The 20796-nt window shown below is 61.5% G+C and overlaps 1 protein-coding gene across 1 annotated transcript; it reads right to left on the bottom strand.

Moving 5' to 3' along the window:
* Window positions 1-2373: 2373 nt before the first annotated feature.
* On the bottom strand, window positions 2374-20653 carry TNS4 (tensin 4). Its single transcript, XM_074926751.1, has 13 exons — window positions 20612-20653; window positions 13952-14589; window positions 9348-9783; window positions 8725-9146; window positions 7771-7857; window positions 7127-7246; window positions 6749-6841; window positions 6342-6419; window positions 5913-5984; window positions 4665-4833; window positions 4184-4252; window positions 3972-3998; window positions 2374-3430 (listed from the first exon to the last, which is right to left on the bottom strand). The coding sequence occupies exons 2-13, from the start codon at window positions 14460-14462 to the stop codon at window positions 3301-3303; spliced, it is 2214 nt and encodes a 737-aa protein (XP_074782852.1). The 5' UTR covers window positions 14463-14589; window positions 20612-20653; the 3' UTR covers window positions 2374-3300.
* Between the last annotated feature and the right edge of the window lie 143 nt (window positions 20654-20796).

The raw sequence follows: 20796 nt of genomic DNA, 5'->3' as shown, positions 1-20796 counted from the left end.
GTCTGGGGGGTGTCGGGGGGCGCAGCTGGGAGATGCCCCGGCGTGGGAACGCCGGCGGCCACGCGCCTCCCGGCCGCCCGGTGCTCCCGGCCACGGCTCGGCTTTCTCACGGCGTTTGCGGCAAATGGTGGCTGGGAGGTGGCGTCGCCAGCGGTCACGTCGCAAGGGGACAGCTCAGGCCGCGGGGCCGCGGCTCCCCGGGGCTGGAGGTGTCGCCTGGGGCCAGCGCCAGTGGCCGGCCGTGCTTGGGGTTGTGCAAACACCGGCGGAGCTGGGCCGAAGGCAGCCGCCCGCCGCCAACGCAGACAAGGGCCGTGGTTTGCTGGCGCAGCAGCTCGGCAGCCGGAGCGGGGAAGACGCCAGCTCTCCTGGGCCCGCCCAGCGCCCCGGCCCCGCACCCACGGCTGCCCCGCGCTGGGGCTCCCCAGGCCCTCCTTCGGGGCCCCCGCTCTGGCTGCCCCCGGCCCTGGCAGCTGTGGGGGCACCGGGGGGGCTTGGGAGCCGATTTGCCTGGAGAAACGTGTGTGAGTGCGTTTGGCAAAGCCGCTGCCGGGAACGTGGGGGCTGGTGCCACGGGACTGGCGCGGGGGTCGATGCCCCTTCCCATGACACTTGCAAACTGGGGCCACCCGCCTCCCCCCGGCTCCCTTGCTGGCAAAGGGAGGGTTGTGGCCTTTTCCTTCTTCTGGAGGTCACCAGGAAGCCGGTGACAGGAGGAAACCGACCCCCCACACCGTCTGTGTGTCCAGAGGCGCTGGCTGGGACCCCCAGGTGGTCGGGGGACCCCACTGTGTTGGGCTGACCCCCCCCTGGCACTGTCCGGCAGAAGCTCTGGGTCCCAGGTGAGCTGGTCCAGGTCCCCCGGGGAGCGAAGCTTTGCACGCTCTCCACCGCGACACCCGCGCAGGGGGGGGACGTTTCTGGGCAGAAGCCCCCGTGGCCACCACGCTGCCACCCGCCCTGTGGCCACCACGCAGATTGTCACCCACACAAGGGCACACGTGTCTGTGCACCCAGACGCGCGGTGGGTGCTCAGTGGGGCGATCCGTGTCCCCCTCACCGGGGACAGCTTGGCCACACGCCGCAGCGTCGGTGGCTTTCGGGGTCTTGCGGTGTTTGGGGACATGCGGCATCACCCGCCGGCGGCAGAGGCTGCTGGGAAGGGACCCACGAACCCGGCCAGCACAGGGGCTGGGTTTGTTACAAAAGGGCTGGAACCGGACCCAGGAACCAAAACCAAGAGCCGCACTTCCAGGAAGCCTGGGACAAACTTTGGAAGCCACGAGGAGCTCAGGGAATTGTTTGTTTTTTCCTGAATCCAGGTGGTTTTGGCTGAACTGTCCCTGCAGCGTCTGGGCCCGTGCTCCAGCTACGCTGCACTGGAAAAGGCTTTTCAGTGAACTAAAAATTCCACGTGCGGAAGACGGCGCTTGGCGATGGGCCTGCTCCCGTCCCAGAGCGGTCCCCAAGCCGGGGAAAGCAGCCACGGCCCCGCTGCCCAGAGGATGAACCCTCCCAGTTACGCCTGGAGTTCTGCAAGAAGGAGCTGGATTTGGCGGTGCAGGGGAGCAGCGAGCGGGGGCCCGGGCTCGGGGGCGGCAGCGCGATCCCCCCCCAAAGCACCGTTTGGAGCCGAAGCCTTTGAATGTTCATATTCCCCCCGTGCTCATGGCTGCTGCCTCAACAGCACCGTGGGCTGCGCATCCCACAGCGTCCCCGGGCCGGGTCCTGCCGCTGGTGCAGCGCTAACGGAGGGTCGGGTGATGGAATTGGCTCTGCCCTTCTTTAGAGCCGCCCGCAGGCAGGGCGCGGGCAGGGCGCAGGCAGGGCGCAGGCAGGGCCGGGCAGTGTGCTGGGGCCCCTTGCTGCCTGTGGGTCACATCCTGCACCCCCCGCAGGGGATTGGGGTTCCCGGTGGGGCTGGGGCTGCACGAGGCCGGGGTGCTGGGGCTGAGCCACGTCCCCCCGTGCTGCCCATGACCTTGGGGCACCGCGTCCCCCCTGGGGCTTCACAGCACGAGGGGACGGCGGCGGGGTGTGGAGCCCGGCCCGGCCCAGGCTTAGGGCAGTCTGGGGGGGCACAAAGCCATTAGTTTCTCTTCCTGGAGCCAGGTGCTCCCCCCCCAGTAACCCCAGTATCTGTTTTCATCGTTGCTGGGCTGCTGCTGGCTGCCGTTCCACAGCCTGGCTGCAGCACAGCGGCTTTTTCTTCATGTGCAACGCACGCGTGTGGCGGACGGGGAGAGCAGAGCGACGTGCTCCAGTCGCTAACGACTCCGCAGCGTTCGTGGCGAGAGAAACGATCCTCGGCTTTATTGAAAATGCACCCCAGCAGGGTTTGTTAGCACAGGGCCCAAAATGCAAACGACGCAGAGGCAAGAGGTAAGCGAGCGCTAAGGGAGGCGACTGCGCGGACTCGGAGCCGCTCTGCTCCGCTCCGAGATTCCGGCAAGAGCTGAATCTTCAGCTGGTGTAAATCAGGGCAGCGCTGACTTCCACGAGGCTGCGCCAATTTACGTCATCTGAGGATCTGGCCCAAATTCATGCAAGTCATTTCCAAAAACCCAACATTTTACTGTCATGAAAATGTCAACATTTATTTCTCAGCTTTGCCGCGGTGCCTGGAGGTTGAGCTAGCCTGTAACCCCGCTCTGCAAAAAAGGGCAGGAGAATTTACCAGCACCAGGCAAAAATACGCTGCTCTGCCATGGCTGTGTCTTGCCCTTTGAGGGAAGCCGGGTTTTTCAGCAGGGCCTGGTCATTTTATACACTTTGATTTGCAAAACCGCCTCCTGATGCTGGTCAGGGAGGTGAGTCCCCCCCTGCCCTCACAAGACCTCCCCTCGTGTGGCCCTGGGGGGGGTTAGAGCTGAGTCTCCGAAGGCGGGAGCTGAGCTCCTCAGCTTGGGCGCCCCGAGCGCCGGCAGAGCCCCCGCTGCCAGCAGAAATCTCAGCCAGAGTTTCTCAGTCCTGCAGAGCAAAGGGCAGGGTGCTGGCAGGGTGAGGGGGGCAGCTCCCAGCTGCTCCGGGCCTGGCACAACTGCTCGGGGACAGCTGGCCCACGCCGGCCACCGCGGCGAGCGCTGCCCTGTGACACCCCGCAGAGGGTCTCGGAGAAACGTCTCATCCCACCACAGCATGAAATCTGTAACTGAGACTCTTGACGTGATGGTACGTAACAAAAAAATATAAATACGAGATGTTGCCAAAATGCAACCCGGAAGCAGGAGAGGGTGAGCAGTAGAAGCTCGCAGCGGTGGGGCAGCTGCCAGCCCTGAGCTGTCCCGGGGCTTCTGTCCTCTACGGGCCTGGCAGGAGCTTGCAGAGAAGGTCGATGACAGGCGACGCTGACTGCACGGTGTCGTATTCTGCAAACAGGTGACAGAGGTTCTCCGAATCCGTCTGGCTTTTGGCCACGAACCCAAAGATTCTTGAAAAAAAAGGAGAGAGGTTTATTCAGTTTGCATCCAGGAAGCCAAAGGATACGCTCAAACTAGCCCCAGCCACAAAGCAAAATCCTGGTTCCAGCAATTCCACCTTGGCCCGCTCCCCAATCACGTTTACTTGGAAGCGAAGCAGCCGGGAGGAGTGTTTCTGGCAAGGCCTCCCAGCTGTGAAAAAGCTTCTTGAACGCAAGGTAGAGCCAGATAGAAACTCGCCTCCTGAGCCCAGAGCAGGCCAGTCCCTGGGAAGGCTGATGGATTTGGGCGGGGGCTTCCCACCGGAGGGGATGCGGGGAACGGGCCCCGGCCGAGCCTCTCATCAAACCCAAAGAGCAAAACCCCCTGTCAAGCTTCACCCATCTGTCCCACATCTCATCCTGACACCCCCTTTCCTCGCACCCCCTTTGGCTCCGACCCTTTGCGGCTCTGCAGAGCTCGGCAAGGCGCCCGCTGGAGCGGCGGGGCTGGGCGGAGGCGGCATCTCCCCGCGCCGCAGCAGGGCCGCGGGAACTCCCCACGGGGTCTTACCTCGAAGACTTGCAGTACTTCTGCCACCTGAGGGGAGAACAGAATTGGATTTGCTCAAAGGCTGGTATTTACCTCATTCCATCAGCCGCAAAGCCAAGGTTTACATCTGGCTAAACCCCAGCGCATTAAGCCTGGGGTAGGGGCTGCACCGCCGGTGGTTGGGATTTGGAATTTGAAGCGGTGGGGAAAGGGGGGACCCCCCCATAACTCACTTTCTGTTCTGAGGGTCCGTCCCGCAAAACCTGATGGCAGCCAAGGGGTAGTGTCGCCTGAAGAACACCCTGGGGAGGAGGAGGAGGGCGGGGAGTTAGAGGAGGGACGTTCAGGGGCAGGGCCGGTGGCAGACAGAGGTGTTTGCAAATTCAAGCCCCACTCCAAGTGTTGTGGTCGCTGGGGTTGGGTTTCCCGCTCCCCAGGGCTGCCCCCGCGCCGGCAGCTCTTGGGTTCAGCTCCCGCCTCTCCCCCTTGAGATGCTGCCACTGGCTTCTCGTAGAGCAGCGTCACGCCCTGCGCTGGCCCAGGGGGGCTCAAGCCCATCCCCGGGTCACGACACGACTCCTGGGTCGGTTTTTCCTGGGGGGCTGCAGATCAGGAGCGTTCCCGTGAGCTCTGCCCCGCTCCTCAGCACCCGCGAGCCCGTGGCCGCGGCACCAGCCCGGCAGCCCCAGTCCGGCCCTCCCCGGTGGCTCTTACCTCCTCTGGACGTCCGTCAGCGTGACGCCCTGCTCGGTCACTCGGAAGTGCACGAGGGTGGGAGTGGGCAGCGTCTCCAGCTCGAAGGTGGAGGAGATGGCTTTCTGGATGGCCGGGGCTCCCGTGAGCGTCTCCATGTTCACCGAGTTGAGGTACAGGACGTTGCACACTGCAGGGACACACAGAGCCCGGCTCAGCGCGGGACACGTGCAGCGCCGAGCGCGGCGGGGCAGGGCCCGGGGCTGGGGCCCAGGCACCGTCCTGCAGGACCGGACACACGTACGTGGGTCAGATTTGTTTTGATGAAAATTAAAAGATTGGGTGACTCAGAAATTCTTCACAAATTTATTTGGGTTTATTTTAATTCTTTGCACTAATTGTTTTAAAAGTCAAAGTATTTAATTTCCGGTTTCTAAATGTCACATTTGGAATTTTTTTCTGTTTGTTACATATTTCCTTTAATGAAAAGCAGAAATACCCCGAGCCGACTAACAGCCGAAGGCCAACCTAAGACATGACATTTCAGGCTGATTGAGCTGTTTAAAGGGCTGTTCTGGGTCAAACAAAACTTTTCAGCTTGCCAAATTATTTTTCAGAATTTCCAGCAAAACAAAGCGGTTCCTGACTCCCCTGACTGCGCCGTCGGGCTCCTGCCCATCGCTCTCTGCTCTCACCTGGAGCCCACCCACCTCATCCCCCAGGCTGGGGGCACCCAGGTGAGGGGGGGGAAGCAACGACCCTTCCCCGTCCCACCGTGCAGTTTCCCTGCGTCTCCCCTAAGGCCCCTCAGCAGTTTAAGGTCCCTCCTGGAAACTCCAGGTCCAATATCGGTTGAAGCCGCTCGGGGAGAGGCTCAGAAACCAGGGGCTGTTTGAGATTGTGGGAATTATGGGACTTTTATCACCCTTGTGACCTCAAGAACTGTCTTTTCAAGATTTCCTTCGCCCTCATGAGGACCAGAAGTCTCCTTTCTTTAAAAATATCAGGTTCCCTTGCAGGCCCGTGATCTGTGGATGGGAAGAAACCCTGGCGGTGCCGCTCGGCGGCGCAGTGGGGCGGGGGTGACCCCCAGGGACAGCGCTGGCGCCTCGGCTTCTGCTGCCAGCGCCGTCAGAACGGGAGACGCAAAAGACAGAGCCTGGACTTTGATAGGGAAGGACTAAAGCCCAAAGCACGGCTCCGTGCCCAGGGCTGGAGCTGCTGCCGGCCCGGGGGTCCCCCCGTGGGAGCGGCCGCCCCTCCGCTCACCGGCGGTTCTCCTCGGCGGGGGCAGCGCGGGCTCGGCGGTGCCGTCGGGGCCGTCAACTCCGTCGGCGAGATCTGCACAGACGACAAGGAGCAGCCCCGGTGCCGCCGGTCAGGCTGTGCCGGGTGTCACCCCTCTGCCCTGCGGTGAGTCCTGATCTCACACGAGGCCCAAGGCCCGGGACCGCGCACATGGCGGCGGTTCAGAGCAGCCTAAGTGTCCCCCGCCTCCCTCCCCGGGCTCTGCTCATCCCTGATCCCCCCACCCCTCCCTGCCCTGCCCACCCCGCTCCCCGCAGGGCCTCGGCACCACCGTCCTGCTCCGGGCTCAGCTCTGGCGGGTCCCTGCTCCGCGTCGGCCCCGCTGCCCCCTCCCCGCTGGGACCACCCCCACCTCCCCGCTCGGGGCCTCCCCCCTGCCCTGGCACCTACCCCGGGTGGGGATGCTCAGCTTGCAGGGCAGTGCCAGCGCCGTGATGGAGTGCTGGTACACGAAGGCAGAGAGACTCCCTGCGACACAGAACGGCGGGTCAGGGGGGGCCTGGCGCTTCAAACCTCCCACCCCCACCCCTTGGGCCCCGCAACAGCGTCCCGGGGAGCTCAGGAGGAGGGAAGGGGGGGGGCTAAGCTGGACTATTTGGGGCCTCACGGTGACAAACGGGGGTTTTCCGGCCTCCACCCCACGCTCCTGTTTTGGAGACTACAACCACAGACCCCCTGGCAGGGCGGCGCGGGAGGGGCCCGGTCACTGCAGGGCAGCCCCGGTCCCCGCTGCAGCTTCGAGGGGAACCAGCTCCTGGGGCTGCCAGGGCTGCTGCGGGCGACGGCCCCGTCCTCACCGAAATACAGCTCCTCGCTGGCTCCTTTCAGGTGCACCCCTTTGGCAGACGACTCGATGAGGAAGTGCCGGACGAGGTCACTGCTCTCATCGCCTGCAAGCGGGACTGAAGACAGCGCCAGCACCGGCATGAGCACCGTTATTTCACCCCTGCCCGCCCCTGCCCCCCCCCGGGGCCCCATCCCAGGGCTCCCACCAGAGCTTCTGCTCAGCGTGGCGAGCGCGGCGCCGGCCCCCGCGCCGAGGTGGGATGGGGACACGCAGACCCCGCTGCCAGCATCCCTCACAACCAGTCTGCGGCTCCTCGGCTTCCTCTCGTTTCCCTGGTTTCAGTTAAATCCTTGAGGCAAACCCCACCTTTCCGAGTGAGCCCCTGTACCTGTCTGGCTGCCGGATGGAGAGACGGGAACCTTCATCGCCAGCCCAAAAGACCCCCGGTACGACGTGCTGTCCCGCACAACGAACGTGCCTGGCTCCTTGTCCTTCAGCAGCTGGATTGCTGTCAAAGCACAGGCGGAGGCTCAGCCAAGCAAAACAGGTGGAACCTCCCCACACTGCGTTTCGTGTCCGGCCGATGCTCTCGCGGGGAGTTGTTCCTTGGCAGCAGCCAGAAAGACTCAGGAGCTTTCGCTGAGGACACGCACGTCCCTCGTGCGGGTACCGGCTGCGGTGGCCCCGCAGACTGAGGGGCCCGTGGGTCCCCGCAGGCCCCAGGACAGAGCCAGCCCTGCCCGGGCCGTGCTGAGCGGCCGCAGCCAGAGGCAGGAGGAGCTTTGCTGGACTTGAGCGGGCGACAGGGGGGCCGTGGCACAGCCCACGGCTCTGAGCCTTCCCCCTAGACCTGTGGGGGTCTCTCCACACCTGGCAGCCCCCAGTATGCTTTGAATTGCCATCATCGAGTCCCCCCAGGACCTCAACGCGGGCAAGAGCTGGACTGAGACGCTGCGGGGAGGCAAACTCCAGCCTGGGAACGAGTCTGAGCAGCAGACGGGGTTATCCCAGCAGAGACAATCCCTGCCTTACCTTGGTCCCGGGTTATGCTCGGCTTGAACCAGTACTTCGATGTGTCCATCACAAACTTCATGGTGGGCTGCCCAGCCCTGAGAGGACCTGCAAGAGACCTTATGGCGTCAAGGCCGGTGGGGGACCTGGAAGACCTTCACAGCAGACATCACTGAGCAGGCCACAGTCCTAGCAAAGAGATTTCTCTTTCAGGCTGGCCGGGGTTGATGCTTTTTTTCAGTCCTTTTGAACAGAGCTTCCTCCCTGCTCCTCAGAATAATTCATTCTCCGTGTAATTATCTCTCTTGGCAGGCTGCGGTGGAGCGCAGAGGCAGCACGTGGAATCGCCCGGCAGTGCCAGTCTGCCCAACCCTGCACAAGTCCACCAGACCATGGGGATTTACACCAGCTGAGGATCTGACCCACAAAGCCCTCCTGCTATTCCCATAAGAATCCCAATTAAAACCCTCTGCCCCCAGAGCTGCCTCTGCTAATCTCCTCCAGAGAACAACAGCCCCATTGTTTACCCTTGAATGAGGGACCTTATAAACTCCGGCACCTTTACACGTCCTCGGGAGCAAACCGGAACCCTGAGCCTTCCTCCCCACCCGTTCTGCACCCGCAAACAGGCATGAAACGACAGAACGATGGTTCTCAGTCTCAGGTACTATAACTACGTGTATCTGCATCTCCCTGAGGGGCCCAGAGCGTTTCTGCCTGCTGAGCACATGCCCCAGGACCCCGGCGGGTGAAACGCCGTGGCCAGGGCAGGGCCATCGGCAACGGGCCGGAGCCCACCGTGAGCCCCACGACCCCAACTAGGATCTCTGGCTCCAGCAAGGACCTCCTGCCCGCCACGCCCGTAGCCCGCAGATAAACCAGAGTAAAGGGCTGTTTGCCGCCCCTTTCCGGGCAGCTGTTGGGCTCTACAGCTCCTCGCCCCACGCCCGGCCCTGCGGAGGGGAGGTCACTTACTGTCCGAGAGGCAGGAGAGCGCCGGTGCCGACAGCGCGTTGTTCAGGCCACCGAACCTCGAGGGCGGGCTGCAGCCGGGTGGGGGGGTCTGCGTGACAGAGCTGGGGGGCACTTTGGCCAGCCCAGAGGACACATCTTGTTCCAGGCACCCGTTGACCAGCAGCACGGGGATGTCGGCTGCGGAGTTGAGGATGGAGGGGGGGCAGCTGCTGGCCTGGCCCTTCTGGGACAGCGAGGTGTTGACTTTGGCAGAGCAGCCTGCCCTGGGCTGGGGGGGACTCAGCCCAAAAGCTTCTCCAGAGTGAGACCTCGGGGAAGGTGGGCAGGGGCTGCCCAGGGGGCTGGCAGGGGATGGGCAGTCAGCGGAGCAGCAGGCAGCGGCGTGAGCATCCGCGTCGTCGGTGTGGAGCGAGTGGGTGCTGCTGCAAGAGGGAGACAGAGAGCAGGAGGGGATCAGGGGGTTGTTTACCCGGGAGGCGACGCACAGCCCACCCCAGAGCCCGCGCCAGCCCCACGGGACATCCACTGCCAGCCTGGGGAAGGAGCTGTTGGACAGCGGGACTTGGGGAAACCGCCCCGTGACCCTTCCATCCCCAGCATCGGCCCGAGATGGGGACATTTACCTTCCGAGGATGTAACTGGTGTCCGAGCCGGGGCTCGTGGAGAGCAGGGAGACCCAGCTGCTCCTCTGCTGGGCCCTCACCATGTGCACGGGCTTCAGGAAATTGCCGAAGCCCGGGGAGGTGCCGAGGGTGCTGGGGCCGTAGGAGATGCTGTCTGCCCGGCCCTGTGGGGGCACGGCGATGCACTCGGAGGCTTTGCTGCAGGGCGGGGACGCAGCGCAGCTCAGGGTGCCCGAGAGGGGGCTCGCGGGTCCAGGAGGGCTCGAGAAAACCACGCTGCCACTGGTGCTGTAGTTGCCTCTGAGAAGCCCTTTTTGGGGCAGGAAGCCATTGCCCTGGGGGGACCTCGAGAACGGCGTGGCCGAGGGGCTGGGGGAGCCCTGCAGCAGCTCGGGGCACGGGGCTCTGCCCGGCGTCATCTCTATGTATTTAATGTCTGCAGGAGGAAAGAGGAGGACGTTACCCATGCGGCCTGCGAGGCAGGTTCGGTAGCTAAGCTCTGCGGGGAACACGCGTCTCTCTTCCTCTTGCTATCAATTCTGGCTCTGGTTTGGGTGCCCTGCAGGGCTGCTGGGCCCAGGGGAGGACCCCTGGCTCTGCAGAGAGAGCCCGTGGCCCAGCGCTGCCCTTCGTTAGACTCAGTGAGGGCTGACTGCTCCACAGCCACCAAGCCAGTGACCCACGGCAGCGCTGGGGGGCTCCCAGGGAAGAGGAGTTACCCGCGGTCACGTCTGAGTGCACGGGCCCCCCCGCCAGCATCCCAGCGCCGGGGCTTGCCGGGACCTGCCGCGAGCAGCGGGTGTTTCCTCCCGCAGCTGCTTCGTTTGTACCTGACTCAAGAGAAAAACATCTGGCTGCTCCCCCCGGGGATGACATCAGGCTCCGAGGGTGCCCACAGCCGCGTGGCCCTGCACAGCCCCCGAGCTGGCTGGGGGGGAGCGCGGGGACGGCACCCGTCCCCCAGGCACGGCTGGATCAGCACCACCTGCAACGCGCCCACCACCCGCAGCACCCACCACCCGCTCCGTGGCTGCGGGTGGGAGGCAGCGGGAAGCCACGGGGGACACGGGCAGTGGCAAGGCCCCGGGTATCAGCCACGGGACCGGCCGCACCAGCTGCACGCGCACGGCCCAGGGCAGGGGCCGGCTGCTCTCCCTTCCCCACTCCCACCCTGCACAAGCCTCTTTAGAAAAATAATTTCCAAGGCCGTTTCTGTGTCCGTGCCCTGCTCAGGGTTTCTTCCTCCTCTCCCTTTCACGCTCCGGGCAGGCAAGGCATCTCCCAACCCCTGTGCTTGACGTTATTTATATGGTAACACATCACTTGCTCCAAGACCTTCAGCGATCAAGGACAAGGGGGTGCCCGGCTCCCCAGGTGCCCACTGCACGTCAGTCACTGCGTTCCTTGAACAAGGCCATAAATTCTGGCTGAGCTCGAAGCTGCCTCTTAGCAAGAGACACTCAGGCTTGATTTAAGGGCTCGCAGCAATGGCGAATCCATCAGCTCCCCAGAGAAGCTGTTCCTGTGGTTAATCACCTCCGCTGGCAGGAGCCTGGGCCTCCTTTCTAGTCTGAACGTGCCCAGCTTCGTTTGCAACTCCTGGTTCTCTCCCTGCCATGGAGTTCAGGGAAGTTCCCTTCTGAAAGGTGTTTCTTGGAGAGAGAAAAAAAACCTTTTCGCTGCAGCAATGAAAAACCGACTGCTCCTAAGAGCCCTGGGCTCCCCGGCAGTTGACGTGGTGTGGCTCCGTCCTGCCCCGGGTCCTGCCCCGGGTGAGGGCACCCGGCCGGGGCAGAGCCGCCGGCTCCAGACTTGCCAAGCGCTGTTTACTGCAAAGAACAACCAGACCTCTGGGGCGTAGAGCTTGACGAGCAGGAAAAGCACAAGTCTGTACAAAAGTTACTCTCTGAGCCCCTTCTCTGTGCCGATCCCAGCGCGGGATGGGATCGGCACGGCCAGCGGAGAGCCGCCGAGGAGGCGCCGGGGAAGGCAGAAGGGCTGGTCCCCAGCGGGGACGCAGCTGGACCACGCACGGGAGGGAGCCAGAACCGCAGCCTCCCCCCTCCACGCCCCGGCGGCCGCGGGCAGCCAGCAGCAGCTCCGCCAAAGCCCGTCCTCGGGAAGGCTCCGGGGCCACGTGGTGCTGGTATCGGCGTGCAAACCCTTACAGCGAGCTCTGGGCCGGATGCTTTTTGTCAATGTCTCCCTCAAAAGGGCAGAAGAAACGGGGATTTGAATTGCCCTTTAAAGAAAAATTATAACCAAAAAGCATCTGAGCATGGGGCTAACGAGGCCTTTTGCCTCCTAATTTTCTGCCTTTGCTCCTGTTTATCAGGTGCGGTTAAACCTCAAATATTTGCTTAAGACCTTGGCGAGTTTTTCAGCATCAAGGAGTGGCAAAAGTGCTGCAAACACGGAGCCCAGCTGTCACGCACGCTGAGACCCTCTCCTCTCCTCTCCTCTCCTCTCCTCTCCTCTCCTCTCCTCTCCTCTCCTCTCCTCTCCTCTCCTCTCCTCTCCTCTCCTCTCCTCTCCTCTCCTCTCCTCTCCTCTCCTCTCCTCTCCTCTCCTCTCCTCTCCTCTCCTCTCCTCTCCTCTCCTCTCCTCTCCTCTCCTCTCCTCTCCTCTCCTCTCCTCTCCTCTCCTCTCCCTCCCATCAATGTGTCCCCTATTGCTGCAGCATCTGTCACATTAAATCCCCCCGCATGGTTTCCACCAGACACGAAGGAGCCCCTCACACAGACTCAGGGCACATCAGTCTCCTGCCAGCCCTCACATCAAGTGACCCAGCTTGCAGGGAGCTTACACCTTGGATGAAAAGGAGGGGCATGGAAATTATCCAGAAGCACAGCGGGGCCCTGTGCAGCCCTGCTCCGCGGCCGGGAGGGAAGGGAGGCAGGAGCCCCGTGGCAGCGGTGCTGCGGGGCCGGCTGTCGCACTGCTGGAGCAGGGGGACGTGGGTGAGCAGGGATGCTGCGAGCAGTAGGAAGTTTGTGTGAAAAAGAAGAGCTGCTAAAAAGAAAATGAAAGCTGAAGTGAGGCTTTTCCCACTGAATTCAGGGCCAGATTTCCAGATGTTCAGTTCCACACTTGGAGCCAGATTTTTGAAAACCACCAGCACGAGGTACCTGCTGAGCTGCTCGGGCCTCCAGCCCTGAGCGACGCCTGAAGAGGCGGCATCTGAGCACGAGTCTGGGGAGCCAAGAGCTGAACCTGCACTTTGCCCTGGTACTTTATCTGCGAGGCCACCCGCCTCCATCCCAGCGGCAGCAGGGGCGCCGTCTGCTCCAGAATCGCCCAAGCCCTGCGGTGCGCTCGCTCCGCTCCTGACTTGGGCTCGGCTGCTCCCTGGCTCAAGCGCTGGGACCCCCCAACCCTCCAGGCTGCAGCTCAGAGCATCGCAGACACGCGCCTCATCCCCCTCCAGCCCCGCGGTCCTCGGGCAGACGTTTGCACGAGGGCTCAGGGAGAACAGAATTTTTCTCATGCTTTAACACCCTTTCATTTGACCTTCCTCTGGAAAGAGGCCTAGGGACAGATTTTCCAGGTATTTCTGTGTCTGAAGACACAGATAGGCAACGAGGCTCTTCAGAAGCAGCGGGGCTGTATCTTCAGGCACCTAAACACGTCACAGATGTGTCCCCCAGCGCACCGGAATGCTTGTGGCAGCGTGCAACGCGCTGCCCCTGCACAGCACGGCGAACGCTCTGCGAAAGAGCCACAGGCAGGAGTGTTTGGCTCCGAGGCAGCACATGCAGCAGAGCCCGGATCACAGGGATGACAGAGGAGTGTTGCAAAAGGGTTCACGTAAGGCACCCAGGCATGAGAGCAGGGAGAGGGGGTTGGTATGTGCCGCTGATGTTCTGCCTTGTGTATGCCAGGTATGCTGCCGGAGGAGTGCACAAGCCCTGGAAGAAGAATTTCCCTGGCAAAATGATTGGGAACATTTAAATGGGATGGTTGTGTAACGAGCGGTACCTTAGCCCAGGGCTTTGGAAATCTGGCTTCAAATCCTCGTGCTTCCACAGGTCAAGTATGACCCTGGGAGAGGCTGCACGGCCCGTGGCGGAGCGGGGCTCTGCTGCGGGGGGAGCAGCTCCGGCCGTCGCAGCCAGAGGTCAGCGCCTGTCCCGAGTCCTTGACAGTAATAACTTGGATCAGGCGTTTTCTGAGAGCTACGAGCCCCATTTCTAACGAGAAATGTTTTCTCCAAACGCAGAGAAACAAGCATCAGGTTGAATTAAGGCTGTTCTGCCTGGTTTGGATCCCGTTGAGCTAGCTGGACATGAGACGTGCCAGAAGTGGTCAGTCTGGGGCCACCTCAGCACAGGAGTGAGGCAGAGCCTGGATGCGCTCTTTGTTCTGCTGCTTTACGTGAAGCCCGATGTCAGCAGACACACCCCACGCTGGTCCCACTGGGGACGCTGGGGGATGTCACCGACACCCCTCCTCAGCCCTCCCCAGGTGCACAGGACCCCATCCTGCCCGCTGGGGCTGGAGTGCGGCCGGCCGCTCTGCCCCGCACCGTCACTCTGCCTCTTGCAAAGGGTTTTCACCAGGGCTGAGCCGCGCTGGCTCCACCGCAGCACCAGCCTTTGCCTCACCTATTGCCTCCGGCCCTTGTTTCCTGGTGGCAGCAGCATCGCCCTGGGAAGAAGGTTGAACCGCATCCTTCACCGGCTTGCACGGGAGCGGCTGGAAGGTCGGATCGATTTCTAGGATCAGCTGGTTGAGACTCTCTATTGATATGTCCAAGGTAGGAGACACCACGTGAGCCTCGAGGTCCGTGCCGGTGTCGCCCTCCTCCTTCAGCTGATACGGGGCAGCGGGTGTCTCTGATGAGGGGTCCTGCTGCCCCTTCCCCTGCGCGTGAGCAGCCACACGCTCGAGCACGGGGTGGGCTCCGTACAGCCCTGCGCCGGGAAGCAGGCGCGTGTTGGTGGCCACCCCCGCGGACGGGGCAGCCCAGCCCTCCGTTGAGTAGTAGGCGTACTGCATGGGCAGCGCGGAGCAGCCCGGGTACCCCCCCGGGTGCAAGCTCTTGCTTTCCTCCTGCGAGGAAACACACACAGTCTGTCCAACACGCAACACGTGGTTTTGTATGACCTGTGACATGGTTTGGTTTTCTGGTTTGATGGCTTAGAGTCCAAGGGAAACCTCTTCCTCCTCCTCCTTGCCTCCTTTTCTCCACCAGGGACCTCAGACCCCTTCTTCAGTCCAGCGGCTCAAGCGGAAGAAGAATCTAAGGAATGCAGAGAGAGGAGCGGTTACACAGGCATGCCCCGGGCAGGAGCAGACTTCAGCGGAAAAGTCTATAAAAACGGGGATTTGGAGTGCAAAGCTGGAATTCAGCTCATAAGAAAACAAGTCATCCCATATTGCTTTTCCACCCCAATCCAGCCCCGGCTCCTGGTGCCACAGTGCAGCTGGGCAAGTGCAAGGAGGATTAGTCTGCAACAGCTTTTCAGGATTCAAAGGCCTAAAAATTACTTTCTGCTTTATTTGCACAGTGCTTGTTTTCTTCGTTAGGAATGAAACGAAGTATCCCTCCAACAAGGTTCACACGGGACCCTGACCCTCCGAAGGCACCCGGGGAGGCAAGCGAGCCCGGAGCCACGCAGGGAGACCTGGAGTGGGCCAGCGCGAGGGACCTGCCTGCCAGAGCAATGTTCTGCGAGCGGGTGTACATTTAATCTGAGGCTTTAGTTCGCTGGTACAACGTGAGCTGAGCCCTGGAAGCCTGGGTATGCAGCTGCTTTCTCAGTCAAGACGCTGCTCTAGGAATCTGAGTGCTATTAAATTCTGAATACACTTTGGCTTTGCTTTAAGAAAGTATTTTTTTGCTCTAAGAAAGCATTTTTTAGTTCACCATTAAAAAGACGCACAGCAGAAGTTCGGCTTCCCCTGAGAGGCTCTAGGCACAAGGTCTCAGGGCACAGTTTAGAGGTGGGGAGCTTGTCCAACTCCATCAGCTAACAAGTGGGGTGCCCCTTGGCTGCTGCTCTCCCTCAGGTCGTCTGCACAGAGCTGCGGTTCAGAGGAACTCGCTGCCACCCAACACACCGGGGGAGCCGCGCTCATTTGCTTCGGGATGAGGAAGATCAGCCCGTCCCCCTCTGTCCCCACCGGCGCAGCCAAAACCCAGCGTGGGGGACATCAAAGCCAAGCACCTTCCCTGCGCCCGCCCTGGGGGAGGGCAGCACCGGCGGGGACCAGGGGCTGGGGACCACGGGCTGTCCCGGGACCCAGAGCCGAAGGCTACAGCTCCCTCCTCCATCTCCTGCGTAGATCTGCGTGTAACACGTACAAACAGTGGGCTCCACTTATTAAAATATCTGTCCTTTCCTGCATCAGTCTTGAATGACTGACGGACTTACTCGCCTATCTCGGACTGATTAACCGTGGAGTCAGAGGATGAAGAAAGAGCCCCGTTGCCCTGGGGCAGCGGGTCGGCAGCCGCCGTGGGCGCGGGCAGGGGTGCTGGGCCGGCGCCGTACGTCATGTCTGGCGAGTGGTGACTAACTGCCATGCTGGGCGTCGAGAGCCGTGACGGAGGTGGCTCAGAACAGGCCAGCTTTGCCCTCAGTGAATTATATAACCCCAGAGAAACCTCTCCTCTTGCTGGAGAGACACCCAGAACAGCACAGACTCACGGAGATCAGTGAATTAGAAGCAAAACATGGCTGGTGCCTGGTGCTGCCCACAGCGGGGGGCACTCGGCGGGGCTGCGGGGCCCGAGTCACACCCTCAACGCTCTCCAAAGAGCTCGGCGAGGATTTAAGGGCTGCAGAAGTGAACGGATACTTCAAACCCATGCAGCTTCCCCCCAGCCCATGTCTCCTGAGCCTCTGATAGATTTTATTTACAGGACCGGCAGGCTGGTCCCCAAGAGAGGCTCAGGACCAAGGACCAAGGACCAAGACCTGTGCTGCAGGAAGGAAAGTGCCTCTGGAGGCAGCTGCTGTGCCTTTAGCTGCAAATTAGAGACACGCGGCATCTCCAAATTGTGACGAACTCATTAATACACGAACTGATTAAGACACGCAGCCTCCAGGCCCTGGGGCCACACTCTGCCCCGGCCCGGCCGGGAGAGGGACAGACCCGGGAGCAGGTTGTGCCTGAGAGGGATCTGTCAGAGAACGGGGAAAAGGGAAGAGCTGGACCCGAGGGCGGCTGCTGCCCGGGCTCGGGGGCGGGCAGGTGAGAGGCACAGGCTGCCGTGGGGGGGTCCCCGCTGCGCTGCTCTGCCTCGGCACTTTTGGACCCAAACGCCACGGCGCAGAGGGTGCGGGAGGGGGGCTGGGACCCCAACTCCCCTTCCCCGCAGCCAGGCTGGCCGTGCCTGGGCTCGGCCTGTGTTCCTCGTCGGTCGGGCCGCAGGTGAGGGCTCTGCCCACCTCTGGGTTCCTGCCTCGGAGCAGGACTGGGCCGTGACGCCGCAGGCAGCGCCGCGAGCAGCGCAGTGCGGTACGGGGCTGGGAGGGAACGTTTGTTAAATATAAAAAGAAGAGTCATTCCAGGTCAAAGACACAAGCTAGATGGAGTGAAAATTGGATTCTCCCCTGGGGAGAAGAACTGCCTGGCTCCAGTCAGCGTCCACAAGACAAGGCTGGTTTTAATTTAAGTAGGTACAGAAATAACGTGCAGTATGCATGAACCAGAACTGTCAGGGGGTTCCAGGAGCATGCACGCAACAGCTTCCCTCCTCTCTTGTACTCCTGCCCTGAGTTTTTGATCTTTCTCATGCCTGATGCTGCCAGAATTAGCCTCCAAACCTCATTTCTCCTCCCTTCCCTTCTCTGGGTTAAAGTGAGAGGTCTCCCAGGCTCCTCACAAGAATTTTGAGCCTCAGCTGCAGGCTCTTCTGCGCCGAGGAAGGAAGGAGGAGAAGGGCTCAGGCAAAGGAGGTTAATCACAAGGTGCCTGTTAGCACCAGCATGGTGCAGCCATGAGAAAGACAAACGCTGCCCACAGACACTGGGACTTTCCAAGAGCAACCAGAAATAGCAGCACCCTCGAGCGCGAAGGCTGGGCAGCGTCCGGCTGTGCCCCCCGGGCAGGGGAAGGGGCCGGGCTGGCACGGCAGGACGGGAGCACTGGCAGGGAGCCCGTGTCGCGTGGCAAAGCCGACGGCACCGTTGTGCCCTGCCATGGGGCGCAATGCCCTCGGCGCCGGCAGCAGCAGCAGCAGCACGAGCTCTGCAGCAGAAGCGTCGCGGCCCTGGCAGAGGTGGCCCTGGCAGAGGTGGCCCCGGCGTGGCAGACAGGCCACACAGGGCTTGGCTGGGCGGCTGCACCGGGGCTGGGAGGGTTTGCTGGCTGTGCACAGACACTGGGGGAAGGAGCACTGCTGTTTGAGCTAAGACAGGGCTACACAAGAAGAAATGGAAATAAGCTGGCCACCAACACAGCTAAACTGGAAATTACAGAGTTTCTGCTTCTGGAAACAGACTGTGGAGCTGAATTCCCCCCAAAACAAAGGGACCCCAGTCCTCCCCCCAGGAGAGGGGGGCAGCCCCCTGCCATGAAAAGGAGCCGGGCTCGGGGTCGGAGCTAGAGCGCACGTGTGGGGCTGCGGGGCGCCCGGGCGGGAGGTGGGGTGCTGGGTTTGGAGGGCTGCAGGGTGCCTCCCGGGCGGCGGCGGGAGGAGCAGGGTGCCCTTGGGCCAGGGCTGCACCAGACACACCCCGGCGGTTAGATAACCGCCTGCACACCCTCGCCAGAGCCGCAGGCACAGCCCAGCCAGGCTGGAACAGCCACATGGACCGGGCCCGCGGAGGCCGCGTGGAGCGAAGTCCCTCTGGGCAGGGCCCTGTCCCGGCTTGGACCCCCAGCTCCCCCTCCGCCGTGCTGGCTCCCCCCAGGCTTTGTCAGACCAGGCAAGGCGACGGCGGTGCCGAAAGCTGCCCCTGGGTTTTGCCTGGCAGCTGCACACGCAGAGCCCTGGGCGTCCCAGCACGGTTATTTGGAGCGAAGACATACGAGCCGGGACACAGGCTCGTCCCCCGTCTGCGAGGGACCCCAGAACACAAAGCCAGCTGCCAAGGCTGGGTTGTTTTTCCCTGCAACGTGAGCCCTGGGAGCCTCCCCATGACGAGTCGGTTACACATCCCCTCACCAGGGAGAGCAGATGGAGCTGCCGGGACACCCAAGATTTCCGGAGCTCACTACACCCAGTTTAATCACTGCGAGGGCTGCGGGGTGACTCGCCTAGATTAGCAGGGCGTGCTGATGAGGTTGAGGAAGAAAGTTCCCATGGTTGTGGTGTGTTTTGCCTGCTGAGCAGCTGGTGCCTGAGGAAGGGCAGCCCCCCCAGCGGCCGGGGGGAGAGGGGGGACTGTCAAAGCTGCCTCCCTCCTTGCTCAAGCAAGAATAATGAGTTCAAGCAGCAAAAAGAAGCCTTTCTTACAGCCCAGGCAGCACGGCTAACTGGGTGTTTGACCAGCCCCAGGAGCCCGGTGGCAGGCAGTGGCCGTGTCACCGCTGCCCAAGGACGGCTGCCAGCAGCTCTCCAGCAGCCGCTGCAGCAGAGGCTGGTCCCTCCCGCAGGCATCCCCCGCCAGCAGCCCCAGTGCTTTTGAGCAACGTTTCAGGCTTCTGAAAAGGGTCTCCCAGAGTTTTGGATGAGGAGGGTTATGAGTAATGTTGAAATTGCTACTCAGAGAACTCCCCCTCCCAGTGCCATGCTCCCTTTTCCTCTCCCAGGACATCTCTCTCCCCTTTGGCAAGAGCTCCTCTGGGTACAAGAGGAGCAGCAGAGCCCGCTGCCCCGTTCCAGGAGAGGGCCTGGTGTGGCCAGGAGGGTTTTCCCTCTGTGCAAGGGTCAGCAGTGGACACGGGAAGCTCAGGGAGGGGGCAGCAAGCAGAGCATCTTTAGAAAAGGGTGTCTGTCCAAAACCAGACTAAATGAGCTAACCCTGGGGATGTTTGAGGTGAGTTACAGGAATGTCAGACCTTCTAGACACACCGACAAGCTCCTCAGAGCACCAGCCTAGATGTTTCCCTTCTGAGACCACGGGCATGTCCCACCTCCAGCCCCTCAGTGTTATTATGATGGAAGATGAAACACAAGAGGCCGTTTCCCTGCGTTTCAGAGGTGCCAAGGGTGGGGAGAGGGCAGGAGCTGCCGCACAGAGGGTTCTGCCTCTGCAGAGCTTTGGGCATTTCAGAGGGACCCTGTACACCTGCACTCTCCTCTGCGTCTTCCCTTGAGCGTACAGCACCACATCCCAGCCTGAAACATTCTGAAGCAGCAGACGGTGCTCCATGCTCTTCTCTTGGCTCCAAGGGACAAACAGCACAAGGTGGGACTAGATACTCTTCCTCCCCTCCTCAGACCTCCATCTCCCTGCCATACACCAGCCCACACAGGCAGTGTATCTGCAGGGCTCTGCGGAGCCTCCACACTCTCATCCCAGTGCTCTGCTCTGCTCTTACACAAGGACGGACCCTCAGGACCCGGGTTTTGGTTTTGCAGCATCTCTTGATGCTGACCCGAGTCACGATGCTTCCACCTTGCTGACTGTCAGCGGCTTAAGAAAGTACCGTGGTACCACAGAACCTCGACGGATGCGCCGCCAGCGATCGTCCTCCCGAGCCCTCCGCAAAGCGCTGCCTCCAGCTAGTCACGCTCCTCGCTACCACGTGGCGTTTTTATTGCCTTGAAGTCTCCTCGCTTTGCCCCAGAGAGCCTCCCGCTGAAAAGCAGGGTGCACACACGCAGACACGCCGTCACCGCCTCATTTCTACCGGCTGAAGTCACTCCAGGCAGAGTGAACGGAGCATCTCGCACCACTTGTACGGATGCACAGTCAACAAACATCACTGGACACCTTGAACAGGCTTCAAACTCTGGGTGAGTAAGAAAAGTAACTGCTAATAAAATAAACGCCACAGACTACTGAGAAAAGTCCAAGCCCTTAGCTTGAGCAATAGGAATAATCCGATGCTGTTTCTCACAGAACCTCCAGCAGCCTTCCCCACCCAGGATAAACACCCCTCGGTCTCTGCCAGGCAGCAGCATTGTTCAGGCAGGAACAACCATGTCTTGGCTTATTTGAGATCTCTGCAGCAGATTTCTCCCAAGGCACAAGAATAATCACCAGCTAAATGCAAAGCAGCAGCAGAAGACAGAGAAGTGATGGGAGAGAGGAACTGACACAAACTGCAAATAACATTAACACGGAGGGTTGAAGGAAAAAAAAAAGACTTGAAAGACACAGAAAAGGCAGCGATGGCCCTTGAAATCAGCACTCAGCAGGTACCTGAGCTGCAGCGGCTCGTCCCCTCTCCTGCGCACCGCTCTTGCTGCAACACTCCAACGGCACCTTGAGCTCCTAAAATCAGCACAAGGGTGAGTCTGTGCAAGGACTCAGTCCCCTGGGAGCCTTGGATTTAACGGGAGCCCAGTCCCTCCCACCTGGGCTGAGCTCTGCTCGCCGCCCCTCCG

Source organism: Athene noctua, chromosome 25 (genome assembly GCF_965140245.1).
Source record: "Athene noctua chromosome 25, bAthNoc1.hap1.1, whole genome shotgun sequence".
Taxonomy (NCBI): domain Eukaryota; kingdom Metazoa; phylum Chordata; class Aves; order Strigiformes; family Strigidae; genus Athene; species Athene noctua.
This window is presented reverse-complemented; position numbering and strand designations above follow the sequence as displayed.